Source organism: Cydia strobilella, chromosome 6, assembly GCF_947568885.1.
Source record: "Cydia strobilella chromosome 6, ilCydStro3.1, whole genome shotgun sequence".
Taxonomy (NCBI): Eukaryota; Metazoa; Arthropoda; class Insecta; order Lepidoptera; family Tortricidae; genus Cydia; species Cydia strobilella.
In genome coordinates, this window is record NC_086046.1 from 17,463,882 (window position 1) to 17,484,994 (window position 21,113).

Here is a 21,113-nt window from a genome sequence, read left to right on the forward strand (position 1 = left end):
TTATTACATATGGGTAATTAATGTTAATTAGCAAGTCGAGCGTTACTAGTAGAGCCAATTAGAATAAATAAGCCGGCTATAGGGCTTACAAAGTTACGGATATGTCAATTACGTAATTGGTTACGAAATTCGAATTTTTAATTACGTAATTCCGTAATTGACTGAATGTTTTAAAATAAAACCTAAGTTTCAAATACCGGCCCGGCTAGTATTTTTTTATGTTATCTGTATTGACACATTAGGCATTACAGTATTGTTTTATCATCCAACAACCTTTTAACCGCTTAGAATTTTTCATCGAGCGTGCTCGTGTCGCCGCCGGTACGAAGTTACACGAAGTTTTGTGTTATTTATCAGACTGCGGCGAAATGAGCTGGATATATTATGTCTTATATGACGGACGCATATCTTAACGGCTGGACGGAGATTGCACAAAACCGAGACAGATGGAGATCGAGGGGGGAGGCCTTTGCCCAGCAGTGGGACATATTCATCCTTTTTTTCACCTGCAAATTGGTCCACTCTTACCGCCCCCCTTTTCACCCCCTTGAGGGGTGAGTTCTGGGATAAAAAATATTCTATATCCTTCCCCGGGACTCAAGCTATCTGTATACCAAATTTAAACTAAATCGGTTCAGCGGTTTAAGCGTGAAGAGGTGACAGACACACTTTCGCATTTATAATATTAATATGTAAAATATGGATTACGATTGGATGATATGCGAGCGGATTACGGCAGTATTAAAGTATGGTTAAGTCGTAAAACTTCAATTACAATGTATGTAATGTAAGCCTGTCTGTTTTCTCACAATTTACACTTGTAATGTAACTGGTAGGTATAAAATTTTAGCGTAACGACTGCGACTAATGAATGATCAATCCATTAGGCGACTCGTGGATAACTAATACAAGTAATATAACACGACTAACACGTGTCACATGTGAGAACAAAGGAGTCGTTAATGATGATGACAGCAATACTGACTATAATGAGCGGACATGGATACCGAATCCTAGTAGCACACAATGCCAAGACGAATCGTTGGTATTCATTTACAGAGCATAGCATTACGTTAGGAGCCTTCGCACACGACTTCTTGTAGCGATGCAAACATGGTAATAGTATTGAAACATTTTATATAGGTACCCTCCCTGGACGTGGACTTGCTGTAGCCCATCCACCCTTTGCCCAGCGCAAAAAAGTTAGCGATTACGCAGTATTTATTCCTAATTGGGAGCCTGCGCATCCCACATCCAATGAGGTTGGCACACTCGAGCCGCACTGATCCTTATAATCAAGCAGTGGCAGTGGGTCAAGTCAAACCTAATTTATAAGATACTTTGGAGCTATTTCTTGTTCTTTTTTTAATATATAAAAACTGCTCATTTGTCTTAGGTATTTAATGGAACGAGCTGCTGTATGATGATTGCCAGGAGAAATGTGCGATGCAATTACTCATACGTAACATGATTAGATTACTCGAATCTAGCTCTTAATGGGTTGGCTTTAAGACTCATGATCTGGTTTTTAGCTCGTTACGGGTTCCAAGTTCCAACTCACCGCTGCTACCCTGGGTGGCCTGGGCCACAGCCGCGGCGGTGCAACGTTTACAAGCCGTCTGGCATACTTCGCCTGTAACACTTTGAGCTACAACATCATTAATAGAGATACATTCTGAACTGCCGTGACATGAAGAGTGAAACTAGCTGCGTCATATTCGGAAATTACTGTTAACGTTTTCGACGCCGTGTCAAACACAATAGCTGTCACTCGGACGCCACGTCACCAAAGTGTCAAAACTGAAATTGAATTTTATGCACATGTGCGTAGGTCTATGTTGCTCTGTGGTCTTTGACCGATTAATCCGTCTTTGGTGTTGGACCTGCGGTGCCGATATATCCGTCATTGGCGTCCAAAAGGTTAAGGATCACAATTAAAATATGTACACTGGCTGCGTTGTTTTTACAGTTCCTACGACCGCCTCCTTTGAGACATAGTCATAAGACCAAAATTTTAATGTGATAAAAAGATTGCGTATTGATATTAGTGCTAATTGAATTACATCATGAGAAAACGTAACATTGTAGCTAGATTGAACATATTAAAATGTAGTGTAAGATTACATTTTACAGAGACAGAGCGAGAGAGAGAGAAACAATAAAATCTTTTAAACTTGGATTCATTTTGATGTATAAATGTAATGGCCAATTTTCAACTTCAGAATGAATGAATTATAAGTGTATCAATACCTACAACTACTTAGCTGTAAGGGGTCATCCACATCTCTGTAAACATTAAATAGTAATTATGTAATCATTTTACGTGATTAAGTCCCGTCGTTGTGAATAATAATTAATTAATAATTACATCACACGTTTAGGGTGAGGGAGGGGGTCAAGAAAATGTGACATGTTGTGACAAGGGGGAGGGGGAGTCAATAACTTCGTGACGTCACTTTGACTTCATTTGTAACCGAAAATTGTTTTGATTCTTTTTATTCGCTGTACAGTTAAATAACTTGTTTTTGCAATGATAATCGCTCATGTTCATGTAATTTTTATTCCTAATCGGTTCTGTGTTATAAAATCCTTGGTATTGCTTTTATACAAAATGTTTTTTATTCAAATAATAATACCTAATTCGAATTTCCGTTTACGTTGAAAATAAAACAAATATGTGACGTCACACAGAGGAGTAGGGATTTGCTAAATGTGACCAGGTGTGACAAAGAGAGGGGGAGGGGTCGAAAAATCTTGAAATTAGTGTGACGTAATTTATGGATGACCCCTAAACTTATAGGAATCGAGCGCAAGGTCCCTCAACTGTATCAGATTGCGAAACTGATATAAGGCTAGAAAAAGTAAAACGTTTTGTCAACAATACAAATTGATTCTTTTGTTAAGTTGATTGACCACGTTTTCATTTTTGTCTAAATAATAGTTCTATGCAGGCTGCGCAACCTTCATTACTTCAACCAATTTTATGTCAATAACCCCATTATTATACGATGACATTTCTCAATACCTATTGCGTGTAATTTTGTTTACAACCTCGTCAAGAATGCCTTCAGGCAGAATTCTTAAAGAACAACATAAATCATATTTTAAACGATATACATGCGTACCTATCACTACATAGTATAAAACAAAGTCGCTTCCTGCAGTCTGTCTGTCCCTATGTATGCTTAGATCTTTAAAACTACGCAACGGATTTTGATGCGGTTATTAGGGTTCCGTACCCAAACGGTATAAACGGGACCCTATTACTAAGACTCCGTCGTCCGGCTGTCCGTCTTCTTTTATCGTCAACAGTAAGCGAAGAAGATATCGAACCACTGAAGTATTCTTATAATTACAATTTGTCGTTATTCCTTTCATAAAATACTCATTCATTTATTAAATCCGCACGGATTTCACGTCTTTAGATACGCTCCGCCTCGACACATATAGTTCGTAAATTTCAAACAGTCCCCTTTCGGCTTATCCTTTGTCTATTGTTAAATGAAACCGCACGTGCTACTTACTAGCATAAAAAAATGGTATGGCCGTTTTAACCGGTTATTTAATTACCACTCTATGGAGATTGCAATAAGGTTTAAAATGAACTAATGGGAAAACATATTCCTTAGCTGTGTGGTCTTTGCGGTTACTGAGTGCCGGCAAGTCGAACGCTACAGAACCAGTCTAAAATGTGTCATCGATATGCGTAACAAAGGCGCGTTATCGGAGAGCGCACGTACACTGGTTTTTTTAGCCCGCGCTCGCCACGATGCACGAACCAGGTAAGGGACAGGGACGGATTGCGATTAAAACATTTTGATGGATTCATGACAAGTATGTATATAGGTAGATATATTAATTGAATATATCTACATCTTTATTTATATTGTACCAATGCATGTTTATTTATATTTTTAGTTAGTAATTTATATTTTATGTATGTATAACTCATTACTGTTTGGCTGGTTGTTTATTATTTACATTGTATAAAAAAACGTTATTTTAGTTTATTAAAAATTTGTCTGTAATACCTATATATTGTAACAAAGCCGATATTGTTTAAAAAGGGTATATATGTATTAATTTTGTTAAATATAGTTTTAGTTTTTAGTCTGTAACATTAGAGAGGAATATTTTAATAGTTGATTATTTGTAAAACGGATTATTACCTAATGTTATTATTTAACTGATTAGTAAAAAAAAATTATTATTGTTTGTTTTAAATATGTAAATACATACTTGTCATGAATCCATCCAAATGTTTTAATCGCAATCCGTCCCTGTCCCTTACCTGGTTCGTGCATCGTGGCGAGCGCGGGCTAGTTCAACGCTAACAAAACCACTGTAAGTGCGCTCTCCGATAACGCGCCTTTGTTACGCATATCGATGACACATTTTAGACTGGTTCTGTGGCGTTCGACTTGCCGGCACTCAGTAACCGCAAAGACCACACAGCTAAGGAATATGTTTTCCCATAAGTTCATTTTAAACCTTATTGCAACATCCATAGAGTGGTAATTGAATAACCGGTTAAAACGGCCATACCATTTTTTTATGCTAGTAAGTAGCACGTGCGGTTTCATTTAACAATAGACAAAGGATAAGCCGAAAGGGGACTGTTTGAAATCTACGAACTATAAATACAACGATCCGTAAGTCGTAATCAAAGTAATTTCAAGCTGAATGAAACTTTACAAAGGTAATGTAACGTAAAAATAACGCCTGACTGAAGCCTATGTATGCTCCAATATGCTCGGGCATAGGGGAGCGTGAAACAACGCGAGGACGTTTAGTATATATTAATCACTCTTGACGTGTTTGCGTCGGTTGAAGTTTGTTGTGGTGGATTTAAAATGAGAAATATTATGAATACAACGAGGTGCCTCGGATGTTTCAGATGTTTGGTCACGCTCACTTTATGAATGTTAGACGTTTCCATTTCTAATGTAGCTAATTGTGCAAAGTAAAAAAACCCCAAGTGCGAGTCGGACTCGCGCACGAAGGGTTCCGTACCATTACGGAAAAAACAGCAAAAACAAATCACGTTTGTTGTATGGGAGCCCCATTTAAATATTTATATTATTCTGTTTTTAGTATTTGTTGTTATAGCGGCAACAGAAATACACCATCTGTGAAAATTTCAACTGTCTAGCTATCACGGTTCATGAGATACAGCCTGGTGACAGACAGACAGACAGACGGACAGCGGAGTCTTAGTAATAGGGTCCCGTTTTTACCTTTTGGGTACGGAACCCTAAAAAGACGTAGTTTAGCTGGGTGGCGTCACTTGATAGGTAAGTTCTACATCGCGCTTTCGGAGTTCTATAAATCAAACAGTACATATTTCATGTATAAAATTGATAGCTGGCAAGACGTGATTTATGGCATGCGTTCCTATGGTCTTACTAAACAGAATAGAATTGCGAAGATCGCGCGTGGGAAAAAATCTAGTAGCTGAGGATGCAACCGGGTGTAAACACAAAGATGAACCCTAGATCAATCGGAAAGCAGGGCATGTATAAATAGGTAGGTATATTATTAGTGTAACAATTCTTATTTGAAATGTCAATGCGGTGATAGTATTTGGAGCTCAAACGTTGGACTCTATTACGTGATACCAAGGCGCCCGTCCTGGCGCCCTCAATGATGGAATGGCATGTCCGATCTATTGATTTTGGATTTGTGATTTATGTTTTGTTGCAATGTAGTCATGAGAAGTGCCTAGATTTTGTAATAAATATTTTATTTTAACGGCTGAAAGAATGGAGCTTATTGATTGGCAAGTGTCCGCCGTGTCCGGTGATAATGTAGATCAAATACGAAATAATTAGTTTTGAGTTATCGTTAAGATGAAAGTGGAGGACCCGCGTGAAATCGCCTTTTCATACAAACGTAGTCCTCATTTTCCTCTCTGTATATTAACATTATTGAAAATATTTTGGAACCTCCTCCTCCTCCTCCTTGCATCGGTTTCCTCATCACTGAGGGTCGTGGTCACTTCTAGGGAGCAGCTTCTCTTGGACAATTTGCCGCCACCTCTTTCTGTCTGTCGTCGAGTGTAGGGCACCGTGGAGCGTTACATCAAGGGCTGAGAGGATTTGATCTGTCCACCGCATTGGGCTCCTGCGTCTCGGCCTATCGCCTTCGATTTTACCAGTGATTACCAGCTTTTCCAGGTTATCACTGTCTTTCCTGGCAATGTGGCCAATTTTGGAACCATTGGTTGTATATAAACCACAGCTATGCCCCTACATTCGTTTTTTTTTCGAATTTTTGATTATCATAATATAAGTTAGGAGCATTTAAAAATTTGTATGAAATCTGTTTTTCGCTCCAAATTTTTACAATAAGCAAAAAATTTGAAAAAGTCAAACAACAGCTATGGTTAATATACATCAAATTATGCAAAAATATTTTCTATTATGTCAATATCCAGAGAGGAAAATGAGGACTACGTTTGTATGGAGAAGCGGCCATCCCCTTTCCTCTTAATCTCCATAAAAACCAGAGTTGCGAGAACGCCATAGCGAGTTTCAGTTCGGTTTTCTCGATAGGTATAAACAATCATGAAAGGCAGGTAACCATTTATCTACATCTTTATTTTAATGAGATTCTACCTACCTATCGATGAAGCGCGCAATTCAATCTCCGCCTAACAATTCCATTATTATCCGCCGAGCTTGCAACATTTTATTTCAAGACACGCCGTGAACGTGACCATGAGCGTCACAAACACACACACATACACGATCACGTGAAAACATGGAAGCCCCGTAACTATCCCGCAAACCATCGAGGCTAATTCTATTTTTATAAGGAGATTACGATGGAAAATGTATTATTCAAAGAGGGTGTGGGGTGTTGGAGATTTCCACGGTCGCATGGCGATGGCGCGAGCTTAAAGTGCTTCGGTGCATTTTATAATGTAAAGTGACAAGCAATTCCAAGCGATTCCATAGAATACCATTTCCATGTTTATGTAAGCGCATGCTAATATTTACCTTTTTTCCCCGTGATGAATAAGTATGTAGGTGGATACCACGTGCATATAATTATCTAGAATGTACATGATTGCCTGTCAAAAATCAAAAGCGCGACGAAAATCGGAATTATTTCAGGTGTCAGGTCTAAACATAAGCATCATTCTAACCTGTGGTGAATACATACTGAATGACATTACTGGCAAAACAATTTTTATTTCAAAATTGTCTGTATGAATACCCCTGTTACAAAAGGTGTCAGTTTCAGTGATATTGGATCAGATAGATATCGATTATAGTCTTGGCTTGAGAGTGACACAATTAGATGTTTTTTTCTTTCTGGACAACTAGCACAGTTTTCACAAATTGAAGTGAACGAGGTACAAGGTTACAAAAAACTAATAAGTGAGCAAAAAAGATTTTTTATAGAGCTAAAATAAAATAATTAAGGCATAACCTGAATAATTTCTTAAGTTTCTATCAATTTCATTCTATTGAAAACATTTTGCATAAAGGAAAATCGTGTCTGAAGACTCTGAAGGTCTCAAGTTAAATTAAGATTTTTAATTGTGAACCCTAATTGGGTCAGAAGCCATTGATCCTCGCGGCTGATCTCCGCTATAATTAAACGAAATAAAAATGTGTACATATTTTTGACGTCGGCCTACATTGCTGGCAATCTCTTCGGAACAGCTGAGAATAGTCTGATGAGACGGGAACCGAAATAAAACGAGTAACCGTTAACAATTGCGGATTATACGCAGAATTGCGTTCCAATACATAAGATGACTGCGAGGTCTATTGAGAATACGTATGAATTATTATCTCTTATCTATAAGGTTATAAGCTATAACAACATGAATAGCGAGTTCCGCTGAAACAGACTCGTGGAGGGGTTATCGTATAATGAAAATACTTGAGCTGAGCCTAAAGATACAAAGTGTGACATCGATATCTATTAGGGAAGGCAAAATAGAGCGGTGGTGATAGTAAAATTAAATAGCACAATAGAGGTTTCATGTAAACGCTCACAGAGGATACGCGAAGCGAACATAACGAACACTCCAAAGAAACTGTGACCTAAAGAACCATAACGATAACGACCAACCGGAGAGCGCAGTTATGCTAGTTAATCTTCTTAGTCAAGCGCTTGACGTTTGGAATAAAACTCCTGCAAATTACTTTACGGACTGTGGACAGACTTATCATTATCCAAAAATAATATTACGTAGTAAACGAGTCAGTATTTCGCAATATAAATGCAATTAACGACTTGGCACAGATAATGGCCGCTACCCATCCCATCTCACATGTCTGCGACGTCATAAGTTCGTGGTATGAACTGATAAAACTCTTAGCAATTTTACTTGAGGCCACTTTATACGAGAGCGTTCTGAGCTAAAATAACGCGTGAATAAGGACTGTTTGAAGACGTCATCAAGACAAATTTTGTCATCATTAACCGAAACTTAGGTTCAAGCAAACCAGAATAACTTTGACTTCGAGATCCGTAATATTTGTGCGGACCCGGTAATCGTACTTACGCTGGTTCGCTCGAGCTAGGAAAGTAAGTAACCTAAGTTGAGCTGACCTGAATGACTCGTAGTAGTCAGATTCACCTCAATAACAAACGTAAGACTACAATAGCATGCAAAAAATATCTGTGCCACAAAATAGAGGTCATTAAAACGGATATAATTGACATAAAGTATTAAAGTACTCTTAGCCAGGCCGCTGCAATTGCTCGTAAGAATTTAGAAACGCGATCTAGAATCTTGATCTTGACATCGTAAAATTATAAGAGGGGTGAGCCTTGTTCTTGAAAGAAGGGGAGGAAAATGACATTGGGACTCGTTGACATTGCGAACCGAAGATAATTCAAGGGTCGCTGTATAATAAACAGATAGCGTAGTTTCTCTGGCTAGCTAAAGAGAACAAAAAAATGTAGGTAAGGACCTAGTTAAATTATACCATACTTATCAAAGTTTATCGAAGAACGTATCTTAATGACATTTAAAACTTGAATAAGACTTTCGAAACTTCTCTAATTACGAAGTGCCTCTTGCATTGGTCGGTCTTATCAACGATTCGATCTCGAGACTCGCCGAACAAGGGTCATTGGCTTCGATTTGAATTTTAAATATCCAATGCGTATTTTATGCAAATGGCAGCTATCCATGATCAAGGTCGTCTATGATTACGTACATTATATAGTTTTCGAGGGAAACTATTTCTGGCCGGAAGGTGATAATGGCGCGAAAAAATATGAAAGGTCGCCTATTAGGGTGACGTATCAAATAGCGATAGCGTTTATCCATGATCAAGGTCACTGTATGGTTACGTATAATTTTGGAGGGAAACTATTTCGGGCGGGAGGGCGTGACAATGCCGCGAAAAATCTTGTGATTTATCTTGGCAAGTTCTTAGTAAACATTGAACTGTAGTATTTCCGGCCGGCATTTCACAATTCACATGAAAAACTAGGTAGGTATGTAAATAATTAGGATTGGTAGTTCCAAAGACAACAGAACACAGATTCCTGTCGTATAATTCAATAAATGAATAGCGTTATTTAGTTCTTTCAAGAAAAACTACTAGCAGTTTTAGCTGAGGTTTATTATTATTACCTACGTAACGTAAGTATAACTCTTCATTGCATCTTTCAACGAATCCGAATCAATACCAATTGTTCAGTTTAATATTCACAAGAACATGAGCATGACTGTGACAAACGGACGCATGATTGACTAATACAAACAAGTTTGTTAGACAACCTTTTACTGTTCTAGAATCACACTTAGGCAGGGGCGTATTTACCCTAGGGCCAAGGGGGCCATGGCCCGGGGCGGCAGGCTGCGGGGGGCGGCGCAGGCCGCCGCTGGCTTTCAGTTTTGGGTGGTGAAAAATGGGAAAAATTTGAAATGAAAAATTTTTTTTGTAGGTTTACTTACTGTTACCTACTAGACATAATTTGATTTAAAGTAAGTAACTATTCGTTGTCTACTGCCAGTGGTCACATTACAATTTTTACAGCGCGTTTTCGCCCCTTTGCCTTCTACCTTCTTTACCCACGTCGGATTGTCGTCGAGCTCTCATGATGTCGCCCCGTGTCGTCGCTCTTCACATCGCCTTAAGGCCGCGGGCTCCCGTTAATGCTTTTTAACGCTGCATGCTCGACGTCGGCATAAATAAACGTCGTGAGCGACGTCTAGGTGCCGGCCATTGCGTCAGCAGCCGCTACATCGTGTACGGTGTCCGTGCCTCTGTGGCGCACAGCGTCCACAAGCTGACGCCGACGACAACCGGAAACCGTACACTATAAATATGGAGTATAGAATTCAGAGGTGGCGAACGGGGCGGTCGGAGCCTTGCACAAGAAACAAAGCACGTTTTTTTAGTGGGTACTAAATTTTCCATGAAACGCTGTGTTCATTTAGTGAACATTGCAGTGCTCAGCAAACATTGATCAATAAACGCAAAAATCATATTAAATTATAGAACTCATAGTAACTACTAGGTATTGAATAAAATTAAGTTCGGACACGACACGACATGGGGTTAGTTGTTTCAAACGGACCGCTGGCAGGGTATTGAGACTTGAGACTATGACCCTAAAAGGATGTCAAATGGGAGCGCTCCACGTAAGGCCGAGATACTGCAGAGCAATGGCTCTGCGAGCTGTAGACCTCGCGTTAAGCTTAGAAAGTGTAAAAGTGAAAAATACTTAGTTCGTTGAGTCATTATCACAGTGAACTCACAATGGTCTTAAGTGCCATGTAGACGCTTTTGGCGCTTAAGTGTTCCCCCACATATATCGACGCGGAATCGGCAAAATCCGATAGAAAAAAGCTTTACGTCTGCACAATAAAAGAGAAAAAGTCAGCATTCGGCTCAGCTCACATCGGCCGGCGCCTACCGACGCGTCGACGGCTTTTTCGCTCTTATTGCGCAGACATAAAGCTTTTTCCTATCGGCTTTTGGCCAATACGAGTCCATATATCTGGGGAGACCCTAAATCCTTTATGCCAGTTTCCGTATTTCGAAAAATTTCCTACAACTGGATCGACCAAAAAATCATTAAATAGAATCTGGTCACAAAATTTCACGAGAATCGGTTAAGATTTGCGACCTGTAGAGGAAAACATCTGGACATACGAAAGCAAAATGCCCGAGTTAAAACGGAGACCTTCGCATACGCTTCGGTCATAAAAATAATGGCGGACTAAAAGGTCAGGTTGTGAGCCCTGAAAAGCTTAAAAGTCGCGCCTTCCAGAAGACCCGAAGCATTCCAGTATTTCCAACAAGTCGCGCCTTCGTTTCGCGTTCGCTATAATTTGAGCGAACGCCAAAGGTCGAGTAGCAGGAGAGCCAAGATCACATGCTCTCACATCACATCTCCCCTCCTTTCAACTCGGTCTTCGGAATTGCATGGAAGCGCTTTATGCGGAGCTCGGCCTTTGGTATCACGTGTCACTTTAACTTGGTCATTGTTCCAATCCCAACATTGATTTATCCCACCTAGACCTTTGGCTTTGCACGGAAGAGCGCCGCAATTGAACGATCCGGGACTTTGCAGTATTTAGTTATTCTGTGGCAGCACTATGCAGAGCTCGTCTCTCTACTTGGCCATAGGTTTTTGTCCCAACTCAGATCCACTGAAGCTCGACCTTTAAGTCTCTTGGGCCCGCAGATTCATATTCGTAGCCTTCAGCCTCCCTTAGACATGACCAGTGCTTTAAGCTCTGTTCTTCTGCAGTCCGGCCTTCAGCCTCACAGGGCAGCACATCGCAATCGGACGCTCCGGGCCTCCACCCTTATACAGAGCTCGGCCGTCGGCCTCGCTCACAATTGGCTATAGGTTTTTTTTTATACTACGTCGGTGGCAAACAAGCATACGGCCCGCCTGATGTTAAGCAGTCTCCGTAGCCTATGTACGCCTGCAACTCCAGAGGTGTTACATGCGCGTTGCCGACCCTAACACTCCTCTCCCTCGTTGAGCTCTGGCAACCTTACTCACCGGCAGGAACACAACACTATGAGTAGGGTTTAGTGTTATTTGGCTGTGGTTTTCTGTAAGGTGGAGGTACTTCCCCAGTTGGGCTCTGCTCTAGATCTGGAATGACATCCGCTGTCCTGTGCCCTACCACACAAAGCGAGAGGTCATTCACAGTGCCCATACCTCTCTTTTGGACGTAGTTTAAGGACATACCCGGGTCCAAAGCTCTGCAGAAAGGCACTGAGAAAAAATTATGTTTTTGTGTTTACTTCATGGGTCATGGGGGGGGCGGCAGGGACCCAATGGCCCGGGGCGCCAAATTTTTAAATACGCCTCTGCACTTAGGATTGTTGGAAAGGACTTAATAGTGTAATAAATTAAGTAGGTTTTTCTAGGCACCTAGTACCTATACTAGTTGTTATTGCATGGTATGATTATGATTTAATTACTCTTGTAAGAAACCAAAAAATAGCTTCATGAACAGTCTGGCAAACAATGTTAATAGTAAAATAAACAATAAAAGTATCTTTTGTCGTTAAATTTATACGAATTTAATAAAGTTGAATTCAACTTTGTTAGCCAGTAATAACAGTCAAAGAATTACATTTCCGTATCATTTCGTACCTTGTCACAGTGACAATCAATGTCGCCAGGGACCTCATCTTATACTATTGTCACTATGACAAGGTACGAAATGTACTGAAAGTAAATTTCTTGACCATACTATAAGTGTAATCAAATTAACTCACCTTCATCTGGCGTGAGATCTGCAAACTTCACCCCTCCACTGCAAATAAAAGAAACGCATAAAATGGCGACATATTCGTGGACTTATTACTGTTTTGTATATGTATAAAATTTCATTAAATAGTATCCCAACATATTTATTGAGCAAGCATACAAAACTCCAACAGGTGATGATTCACAAATCAACATCTGTTGGTAATATTGTATACCGGCGCCGGCAGAAATAAACTCAAAATACAGTAAAGTGAACCATTTTTATTGCAGTCCAAATATGCATAAAATCAGTGCATTGTTCTATGTTTGGGTTTCAAACTTGAATAACAGTAAAACTAACATTTAATACAATATTTTGACTAAAATTAACATTATAAGTAGCTACATACTTTCAAACCCTAATTTGAAAAAAAAAAAACAGGTTGTTCTGTTTGCATAAAACTTGTTACCTAGTTGTTTATATTACTGAATACAAAACAAACAAATAATAGGCAATTACGGGAAATAATGTTGTCCTTGGCACTTGATATACTTTACTCAATGATTACACAACATTTAATATGATAAAGTAGCCTATCTACTTAATTCACTATCAATATTGCTATTGCAATAACACAATTAATACTATCGAAAACATAACACTATAAAATAACTAATTATTCTTAAAAACAAACTTCCAGAGATTCTATTTGAATAACATTTAGTTAGTTGTGAGTTATGACATTTTCGACAAAGGCAACACATTGCGGATAATGGATTTGCATCTTTTTGGCTGTAGAGCCTTGTTAACAACTGACAACTAGTCACCTTTTGCTTCAAAATCAGCATAATTATTTAGCCTCATCAAATACATTATCAAGTTAAATTGAGAACCATTTTGGAAGTTGTTAAAAAAGAGACAAATTGAATTTAAACTGTTGTGAGACATACTAACATTAAATCATTTTACGGTTTAGACTCACTTGTTTTAGTCACTCGCGCGACATGTTTCGGAGAGCCTAGGTCTCCTTTCTCAAGCACTAATAGTGCGAGCTGTGTCGCGCGAGTGACTAAAACAGGTGAGTCTAAACCGTAAAATGATTTAAAGAGACAAATGTTCAATTTTGGAACCCAACACATACATTTTGCGATTTTCGCGTAACATGCACTGTATCAATTTGTGTAGGTTACACTTCGTACCTGAGGAGGACGGTAGCCGTTTCCGGCACCCGGAACACCTGCAAATAAACACAACGTGGATCGACGATCTTTGCGGATCCCCAAATGGAGAAGCCAAAACCACATGACCTTTGCAGTCATATTTACCAATACTAATTCAACTGTCTATTTTGTACAAACAGCTGGAGAGATTAGATTTCGATTTTTTTCAGTTTTTTATAAGAAAATCAATAAAGAGATGCGCCAAATAATTGGGAACTTTGTTTTAAATTAGGAATAAAGAATTTGTGCTTATAAACAGTCGTAATTTTTATTCCTAAAAATAATTTGGCACATCCCTGTCGACAATTTGCTAAAGAATTAATGACACTATTTCGTCTATTTCTATAATAACTATTAATAAGAATAAACTTCAAAAATGATTTATTTATATATCTAAGTAGTTGTAATAATTTAATTTTATTCACATACTAAGCTAACCTTGATTTTAGTTGCTAAATGACAAATAGCAAGCATAAAATTAAAAATAAAACAAAATGGTGTGTAATAAATGCTCACCTTCCATCCCAAGTTCTCGAAGAACGTACATAGACGAGACTGTCCGGTAGTTTTGCCGCCACAGGGTCCTAAAATATTTCATGAAATGGTTTCAGTTAGGAGAATAGAACCTCCACGTGTTGCTTTAAAATTAACTTTACCGAGGGGCAACCACCCCTGACCTGGTATACCTAAAAATCACTGAGATATTTCCAACCCACTGTACTGTAACTTAAGAAACAAAATAATTACATCATGAAATTAAAATAAATTACGCTAAATTAAACACGACACTCACCTCCAGTAAGTACCAGCTTATAGACGATTTTCTGCGTCTGGTTCGCCATTTTATGTAAGCACATTAATATGGATTTAAATTTAATTACAGGACTATTGTTACTAAACACATAAATATCATAAAAATATTGAATTTACAAAAGTGTTAAAAGCCATCACAGTACGACACGCAGCGCCTGTCAGGCGTGCGAAAATAAAATGAATGAGATTATGGCAGCACGCAGCAAAGCAAGCGACGTGAATGAATGAAGAAGTCTATAGTCTATGCAAAAAATATCCAACGACTACAATTGATTTTTCCAAAGCTAGTGTACACGATACCTAATTTTTATTCAAAATAAAGGGTTTACACAATAAACTAATTGCTAGTCGTACGTCACTGCCGTCACTTTCATTTGACATATTAACGAAAGAGATGCAAGTACCGCAACTACATAAAACGCATGTTTGTTTTGTTGAGATTTTAGATTATTTATATTATAAAGTTTATTACTTAACTGAATGAAAAGAAAGCATAAAATACACATATTTTATTTTATTCGTAATAAGACTACCAAATAAGCTAGCTAGACTTCACACATCAGGTAACACCAAAATTATTTAACGTAACATTACAAGCATTACTACTTCTATCTGAGAGTTGACTATTGTTTATCAAATTTATATTTAAACAGATATGAGAAGACCCATCATTAGAATTTCTCTCTTGTTTATCTATGAACAAAACCATCATTGGGATTGTTTGCCAGTATTTACCAAGGCAACGGTTTCTTTTTTCTTTGTAATGAGTTTCTTTCATATATGAAGTAGCCTGTTCCCCATCATCTAAAACAAAATAAATAAAACATGTATACTCAACTTTCGGAACAAATAAATTATTTTATTAAATATTTTGATTTGTGTTTTATTAGTAGTCACACTACTATACATATATATACATTATAAACTGTAATATATGACATCTATTACAGTTTATAAAACATGTATAGATTACATTTTATAGACATATATAATATGTGTAATGATAGTGTAAGCCAAGGGATATACCTTCCAGATCAGCATTTTCTTGGTCCACCCATCGTGTTTGTATGTTCACACAAATAAAGGCTAAGTTGAAGTGTTTGCCCAAGTATCTTGCATAATTCACAAAGGTGTTCAAAAGTGATAAACCTGCAAATATAGTTTGTCAAAAGAATATCTCATTCAAACATAGACAGAGAGAATCATACTATCTTTGTCTTACACTAGTACTAGCACCCAAAAGAAAAGGATGAGTATAGTTTTTTTGGTTCTTATTTACTGCCAATTTTGGTTGGACCAACTTATAATTATTTTATTAATAATCAAGACTGAAAATTTCAGTTTCAATTGTTTGCAGCCTCCTATTTGCTTATGCATTTAATTGCTCGGACTAATCACAAAAATAAAAAATGCCTTACCGACTTTGTTATCATCACCTAGGTACTGAAACATTAGCGAAGGCAATGAATCTATTATAACAAGAACTAAGTTTTCAATGTATACTGTCTGGTTTTTAAGTTTCTTGAGGAAATCTAATAGCTCTTCCATTGTCCATACATGCACTATTTTTATTTTGATCATTATCAATGCCATTTCCTGAAATAAGTCGAAAATGTTGTGTATTACACTATAGGGTCTGTAAAGATGCTTTTGACAACATAAATCATACAAATTTTATAAATACCTTATGTGAATAACCACAAGCATCTAATATCTTCTGTACCCTCACAGCGGAGAAGTCTCCTTTGGTATCTATATAAAGTACACTGCTCTCTGAATTCTTTACACTGTTTATGGCTAGTTGTAAGCACAGTTGTGTTTTTCCTGAATCGGCCAGACCACACAACTCAGTAATATAGCCTATTGGTATCCCACCACCTGTAGCAGTATCTAAACTGGAAAATAACAAAAATGTAAGACAACGTTAGCATAGCATTACTTAGAACAAATGGAAAATATAAAACATTTATTTACCTGAGAATACCAGTGTTTAAACATTTTCTTTTATCTAAAGTGTCTAGTTTTAATGAACCAAGTTTTATCAAAGGAGCCGCATATTTGTTTAAAATAGCGTTTCTTATGTCCAAGACTTGAGGGAGAGTTAATTTTGAGAGAGTTGACAACTTTCCTACATCCTCCTGTAGGAACTCTAAAATTGTAGTTATGCGATTTTGTGCCAAAGTTTTTAACACGCTCCCAGATAAGTAAGCATGCTCCTCGGCTTTTAACCTTTGCATTTTACCTATATTTTCTGCTATAATGGTAAACCACAAGTAAAGCACCCTTTCACTATATGAAATTCAAAATTATTTCCAGATTTCAATTCAAAATTCAAATGTTTTTTCTTTATTTGACTTATTTGACACTGACAGTTCCCTTTCGAATACCACAGGACAGACTTCAGTACTCATTTACACGCTCAATACATCGTAAGTTTGTATTAAATTCAATTTGGACAACATTACCAGTACACAGTCAGACATAGTCGAACGAGAGGTGAACGAAATGAACGAAATGAGTGTATATTTTGTGGTTGGTAGTATTGGTAAAAGAGCACCGCTCTAATCCCGCCGACGCCCGCCATTTGTGTTTGCTGTCAAAAACACAGACGGATGTCGTGAATATATTTTAGGGAGATCGAAACACACTTAATTTAGATATTCTTATAAGTTAAGTTTATAATTTAGTTTTTACCATCATGTCTTTAACGCTCGATAAAGACGCATTTTTCCGACGTATGAAAAAGCTGTATTCTGCGTGGAAGGTCGGTTACATTTCGTGTGTTCCAAAATACACCATTTTTGGTGAGATTTGATCAAATTATCTATTTTATAGAGTGCTGGAGCCGACTCAAAAAGCGAAGATGCATTGGGAAAAGTTGATTGTATCGTCTCATGCGTTGGCGTTGACGAGGAAACACTTTACAGCAAGTCTACAGCATTACAGGTTTGTAATTATCGAGTTGGATGTTATGCTGGCTGGCTTCTTTTTATTGTATTTAGAAATTGCGTCGTGGGTTTAAAGTGACCTAGCTAATGCGCAGTTAGTGCTTAAATTTAGTTATTTAAATACATTTTTTTCTCTTATAAAATGCTGCGAACAAGCTTGTGCGCGAAAGCCTATTGCGCACGTGCCTTCTCTGTTATGCAGTTGACAAATCGTAGCGTGAGACAGAGACGGCACATTTGAGGTTGAAAATTCAGTAAACATAAACATGACTGTAAAAATCAACACCATTGACTTTGCATATCAGGGCCTTAAATTTCAATGATTTATTTATTTGTAGTGCTAATACATAATCAAGTATTATTATAGGTTATTTTTATTACATCGTCGGACTCGCGCACGAAGAGTTCCGTACCATTACGCAAAAAACGGCAAAAAAATCTCGTTTGTTGTATGGTAGCCCCCCTTAAATATTTATTTTATTCTGTTTTTAGTATTTGTTGTTATAGCCACATCATCTGTGAAAATTTCAACTGTCTAGCTATCACGGTTCATGAGATACAGCCTGGTGACAGACGGACGGACAGGCAGACAGACAGCGGAGTATTAGTAAAAGGGTCCGATTTTTACCCTTTGGATACCTAGAACCCTAATACAAACTAGGGAAAGTACACAAAATAATGACCTTATGTGGTCGCGACTCTCAGCCATGAGGAATGGAGGAAGAAGCGAAAGTACCCCAGCACAGTCAAACATCTTTTAAATTAAATTGACAAATTGGCAAAAATGTCTGGAAATACAAATTTGTGTTCGCAATTCCCTAAATTTGAAGAAAATAGAGAATAGGTATGTGCTATTCAGGACAGGAATTTCAAATTTTTCCACTCTCCAGGTGAGACACAAACCCTACAATTTTTTTTTAAATAACCACAGTCATGTGAAAAAACGTAAATGTATATATGTATGCTTGGAAAGGAAATTCTAAAACATACAGTATTAACTGCGGAGTAACGCGGTTATCACACTGATGCAAATTTGCATGATGCTTTGGTGTATGAGTGTGGCAGCGCTATTCCTATATACACACCACAGCACAGTTTCACAATATTGCACATAAACATTTTTTTTGTCTCAGAACTTCATCATTACTCATTTCAAATATGTTTTTTTATATGGAATCTTTTCTCTCCTTACATGGCATGGGTGTACTCTGTTCTTAAATCTTAATTTGTTATACGTATAACTAGAATTAGACCCACCTCCAACGGACAAATGTAAAAGCGGGCGGAGTGGCGAAAAGCGGCGAAATTTTAAAACGTAATAAATATAAGAGCTTGTAGAGAGTACCTTTTTGTACAATTTGTAGTTGAAACTCTAGGTCCATGGGTTCCCAGCGCGCACAAGTTGTTTGCAGAAATGACGTAACTGGTGACTGAAGAGCTGGTGGCTTCCTCGCACAACATATCAGCATTGTGATACAACGAGGAAATGCCGCCAGCATCCTTGGTACAATGCCTCAAGGGCCTATTTTAGATTTTAGTTTAGTTTAATAGTCCCACTGTATATATCTTTCATGTATGTATGATTTACTAGAATAAGCTTATAAGGTCTGTATAACAAGATTAACAAGAGGTGAATATATGCAATTCACTGAGGCGGATATGGGAGGCGACACGCAGGAGTCAACCAATAACATTGGTTGTGATCTAGCAGAGCAGAGAAAAGATGTGGATTACCACCAATGCTATTTACTCATGTCTCCTCTCATCTCCACCTCAGTGGAAAGGCAGCCTTATGCTACCAACATTGGTCAGAATGTACCTAGTCGGCTCATAAGTTCTGTCACTGGCCTTTAAAATTTAAATTTGGAACTCCTAAAACAAAAACCGTTCTGCATTTGAATTTCGAATCTTTATTAAATATTTGAGTAGTATAATTTTGCAATTTTCTGTTTTCTTCAACATGGAGTGGATGCTTAAAGATAGCCGTACCGCAATAATTGCACTATATCGTTGTGGTCACTCGCCGACTAAAATTTTTAAGCTACTTGAAAATTTAAAATTCTCTAAGATTTGTGTATCGTACCATAGAAAGATACAGTGAGGTCTCTAGTTTAAATGACAAGAAAAGAAGCGGTCGTCCGCGTACAGCTAGGACTCCAGCGGTTGTACAAGCAATTAGGGCACGCATTGCCAGAAATCCCGCTAGGAAACAAAATGTTATGGCCCTCCAGATGGGTTTGAGCAAAAACACGGTGAAAAGAGTGCTTAATCAAGACCTGAGACCTCGTGCTTATAAACGAAAAACTGGCCATCTTCTCAATGGTCGGCTTAAAGCTTTAAGGCTTAAAAGATCTAAAGCTTTATTGAAGAAGTACGCTAAAAATAAGCACCGTTGTATACTGTTTTCGGACGAGAAAATTTTTGACATAGAAGAAAACTGTAATAAACAAAATGATAGAGTGTACGCTCGCAATAGTAAAGAAGCGTCTAATAGCATTCCCCGTATTCAAAGAGGTCATCACCCTTCATCTGTGATGGTTTGGCTGGGAGTTTCTTATGCGGGCGTCACTAGTATGCATTTTTGTGAGAAAGGAGTAAAAACTAGTGCCAAAGTGTACCAAGACACGGTGTTGGCTAATATTGTGAAACCACTATCCCATACGATGTTTCTAAACCAGCATTGGGTTTTCCAGCAGGACTCTGCTCCAGCCCATAAGGCAAAGTCTACACAAGCCTGGCTCGCCTCCAATAAAATCGACTTTATACGGCATGAAGATTGGCCCTCCTCTAGCCCAGATCTTAATCCTTTAGACTATAAAATATGGCAGTATTTAGAGGAAAAGGTGTGCTCAAAACCTCATGCAAATCTAGACTCGCTGAAAAAATCTCTTGCTACGGCAGTGGCCAATATCGACATGAAAGTGGTGCGTGAATCCATTGACGACTGGCCACGAAGACTTCAAGCCTGTGTAGATAATTATGGCGGTCATTTTGAATAAATGTTATACATTTAGATTCTCTAGTTTATAAGCTTTCAAACGCTGTACAAATTATACGGAATAAACTTAAACTTTTGATTTTATTTGATACTATGTATATGACAGAACTTATGAGCCGACTAGGTATATAATAAATGCATAATATAATTGTTCCTCTATAATTAATTTATCTTAGGTCTAGGTCTATCTATCACAGACAGACTAATCCTCCTATGATCTAATCCTAATCTAACTAGATTAGAACCTTAAAAAATGTAAACAAACTCACCTTATCTTGCTAGTTTAATGAGAGGTACAGTCAAGTTCACAATAGCTATTTATGCAACAAGTGCGGAAAGTGTATGATTTCCGACGAGTGGAATTTTATTCACGAGCGAGTGTATAAAGGAATACGAGTCGGAAATCATCTTTACGCAAGTGTATCATACAATGTTTT

The 21,113-nt window shown here is 37.9% G+C and overlaps 3 protein-coding genes across 7 annotated transcripts in view; 1 reads left to right on the forward strand and 2 right to left on the reverse strand.

Annotated features, from left to right (window-relative positions):
* LOC134742472 (TRPL translocation defect protein 14) overlaps positions 1 to 14,919 on the reverse strand; it is a 33,543-nt gene extending 18,624 nt beyond the window's left edge. For all 4 annotated transcript variants that reach the window (XM_063675664.1, XM_063675667.1, XM_063675665.1 and 1 more), the window contains exons 1-4: positions 14,711 to 14,919; positions 14,434 to 14,501; positions 13,897 to 13,934; positions 12,726 to 12,763 (exon numbers count right to left, since the gene is read on the reverse strand). In XM_063675664.1, the coding sequence (XP_063531734.1) occupies positions 12,726 to 12,763; positions 13,897 to 13,934; positions 14,434 to 14,501; positions 14,711 to 14,774 (208 nt within the window). In that variant the 5' untranslated portion in view covers positions 14,775 to 14,919. The remainder of the gene's footprint in view (positions 1 to 12,725; positions 12,764 to 13,896; positions 13,935 to 14,433; positions 14,502 to 14,710) is intronic.
* Positions 1 to 21,113, forward strand: part of LOC134742445 (FACT complex subunit spt16) — a 261,308-nt gene that overhangs the window by 225,698 nt on the left and 14,497 nt on the right. The window contains exons 2-3 of one of the 2 annotated variants that reach the window (XM_063675604.1): positions 17,363 to 17,494; positions 17,566 to 17,676. In XM_063675604.1, coding sequence (XP_063531674.1) covers positions 17,429 to 17,494; positions 17,566 to 17,676 — 177 coding nt within the window. In that variant the 5' untranslated portion in view covers positions 17,363 to 17,428. Of the gene's footprint in view, positions 1 to 17,300; positions 17,495 to 17,565; positions 17,677 to 21,113 lie in introns of those variants that run through there. The other variant, XM_063675605.1, reaches the window with a different exon arrangement.
* Positions 15,246 to 17,094, reverse strand: LOC134742567 (DNA repair protein RAD51 homolog 4). The gene is made up of 5 exons (XM_063675780.1): positions 16,705 to 17,094; positions 16,415 to 16,625; positions 16,149 to 16,326; positions 15,757 to 15,879; positions 15,246 to 15,534 (listed from the first exon to the last, which is right to left on the reverse strand). The coding sequence occupies exons 1-5, from the start codon at positions 16,965 to 16,967 to the stop codon at positions 15,290 to 15,292; spliced, it is 1,020 nt and encodes a 339-aa protein (XP_063531850.1). The 5' UTR covers positions 16,968 to 17,094; the 3' UTR covers positions 15,246 to 15,289.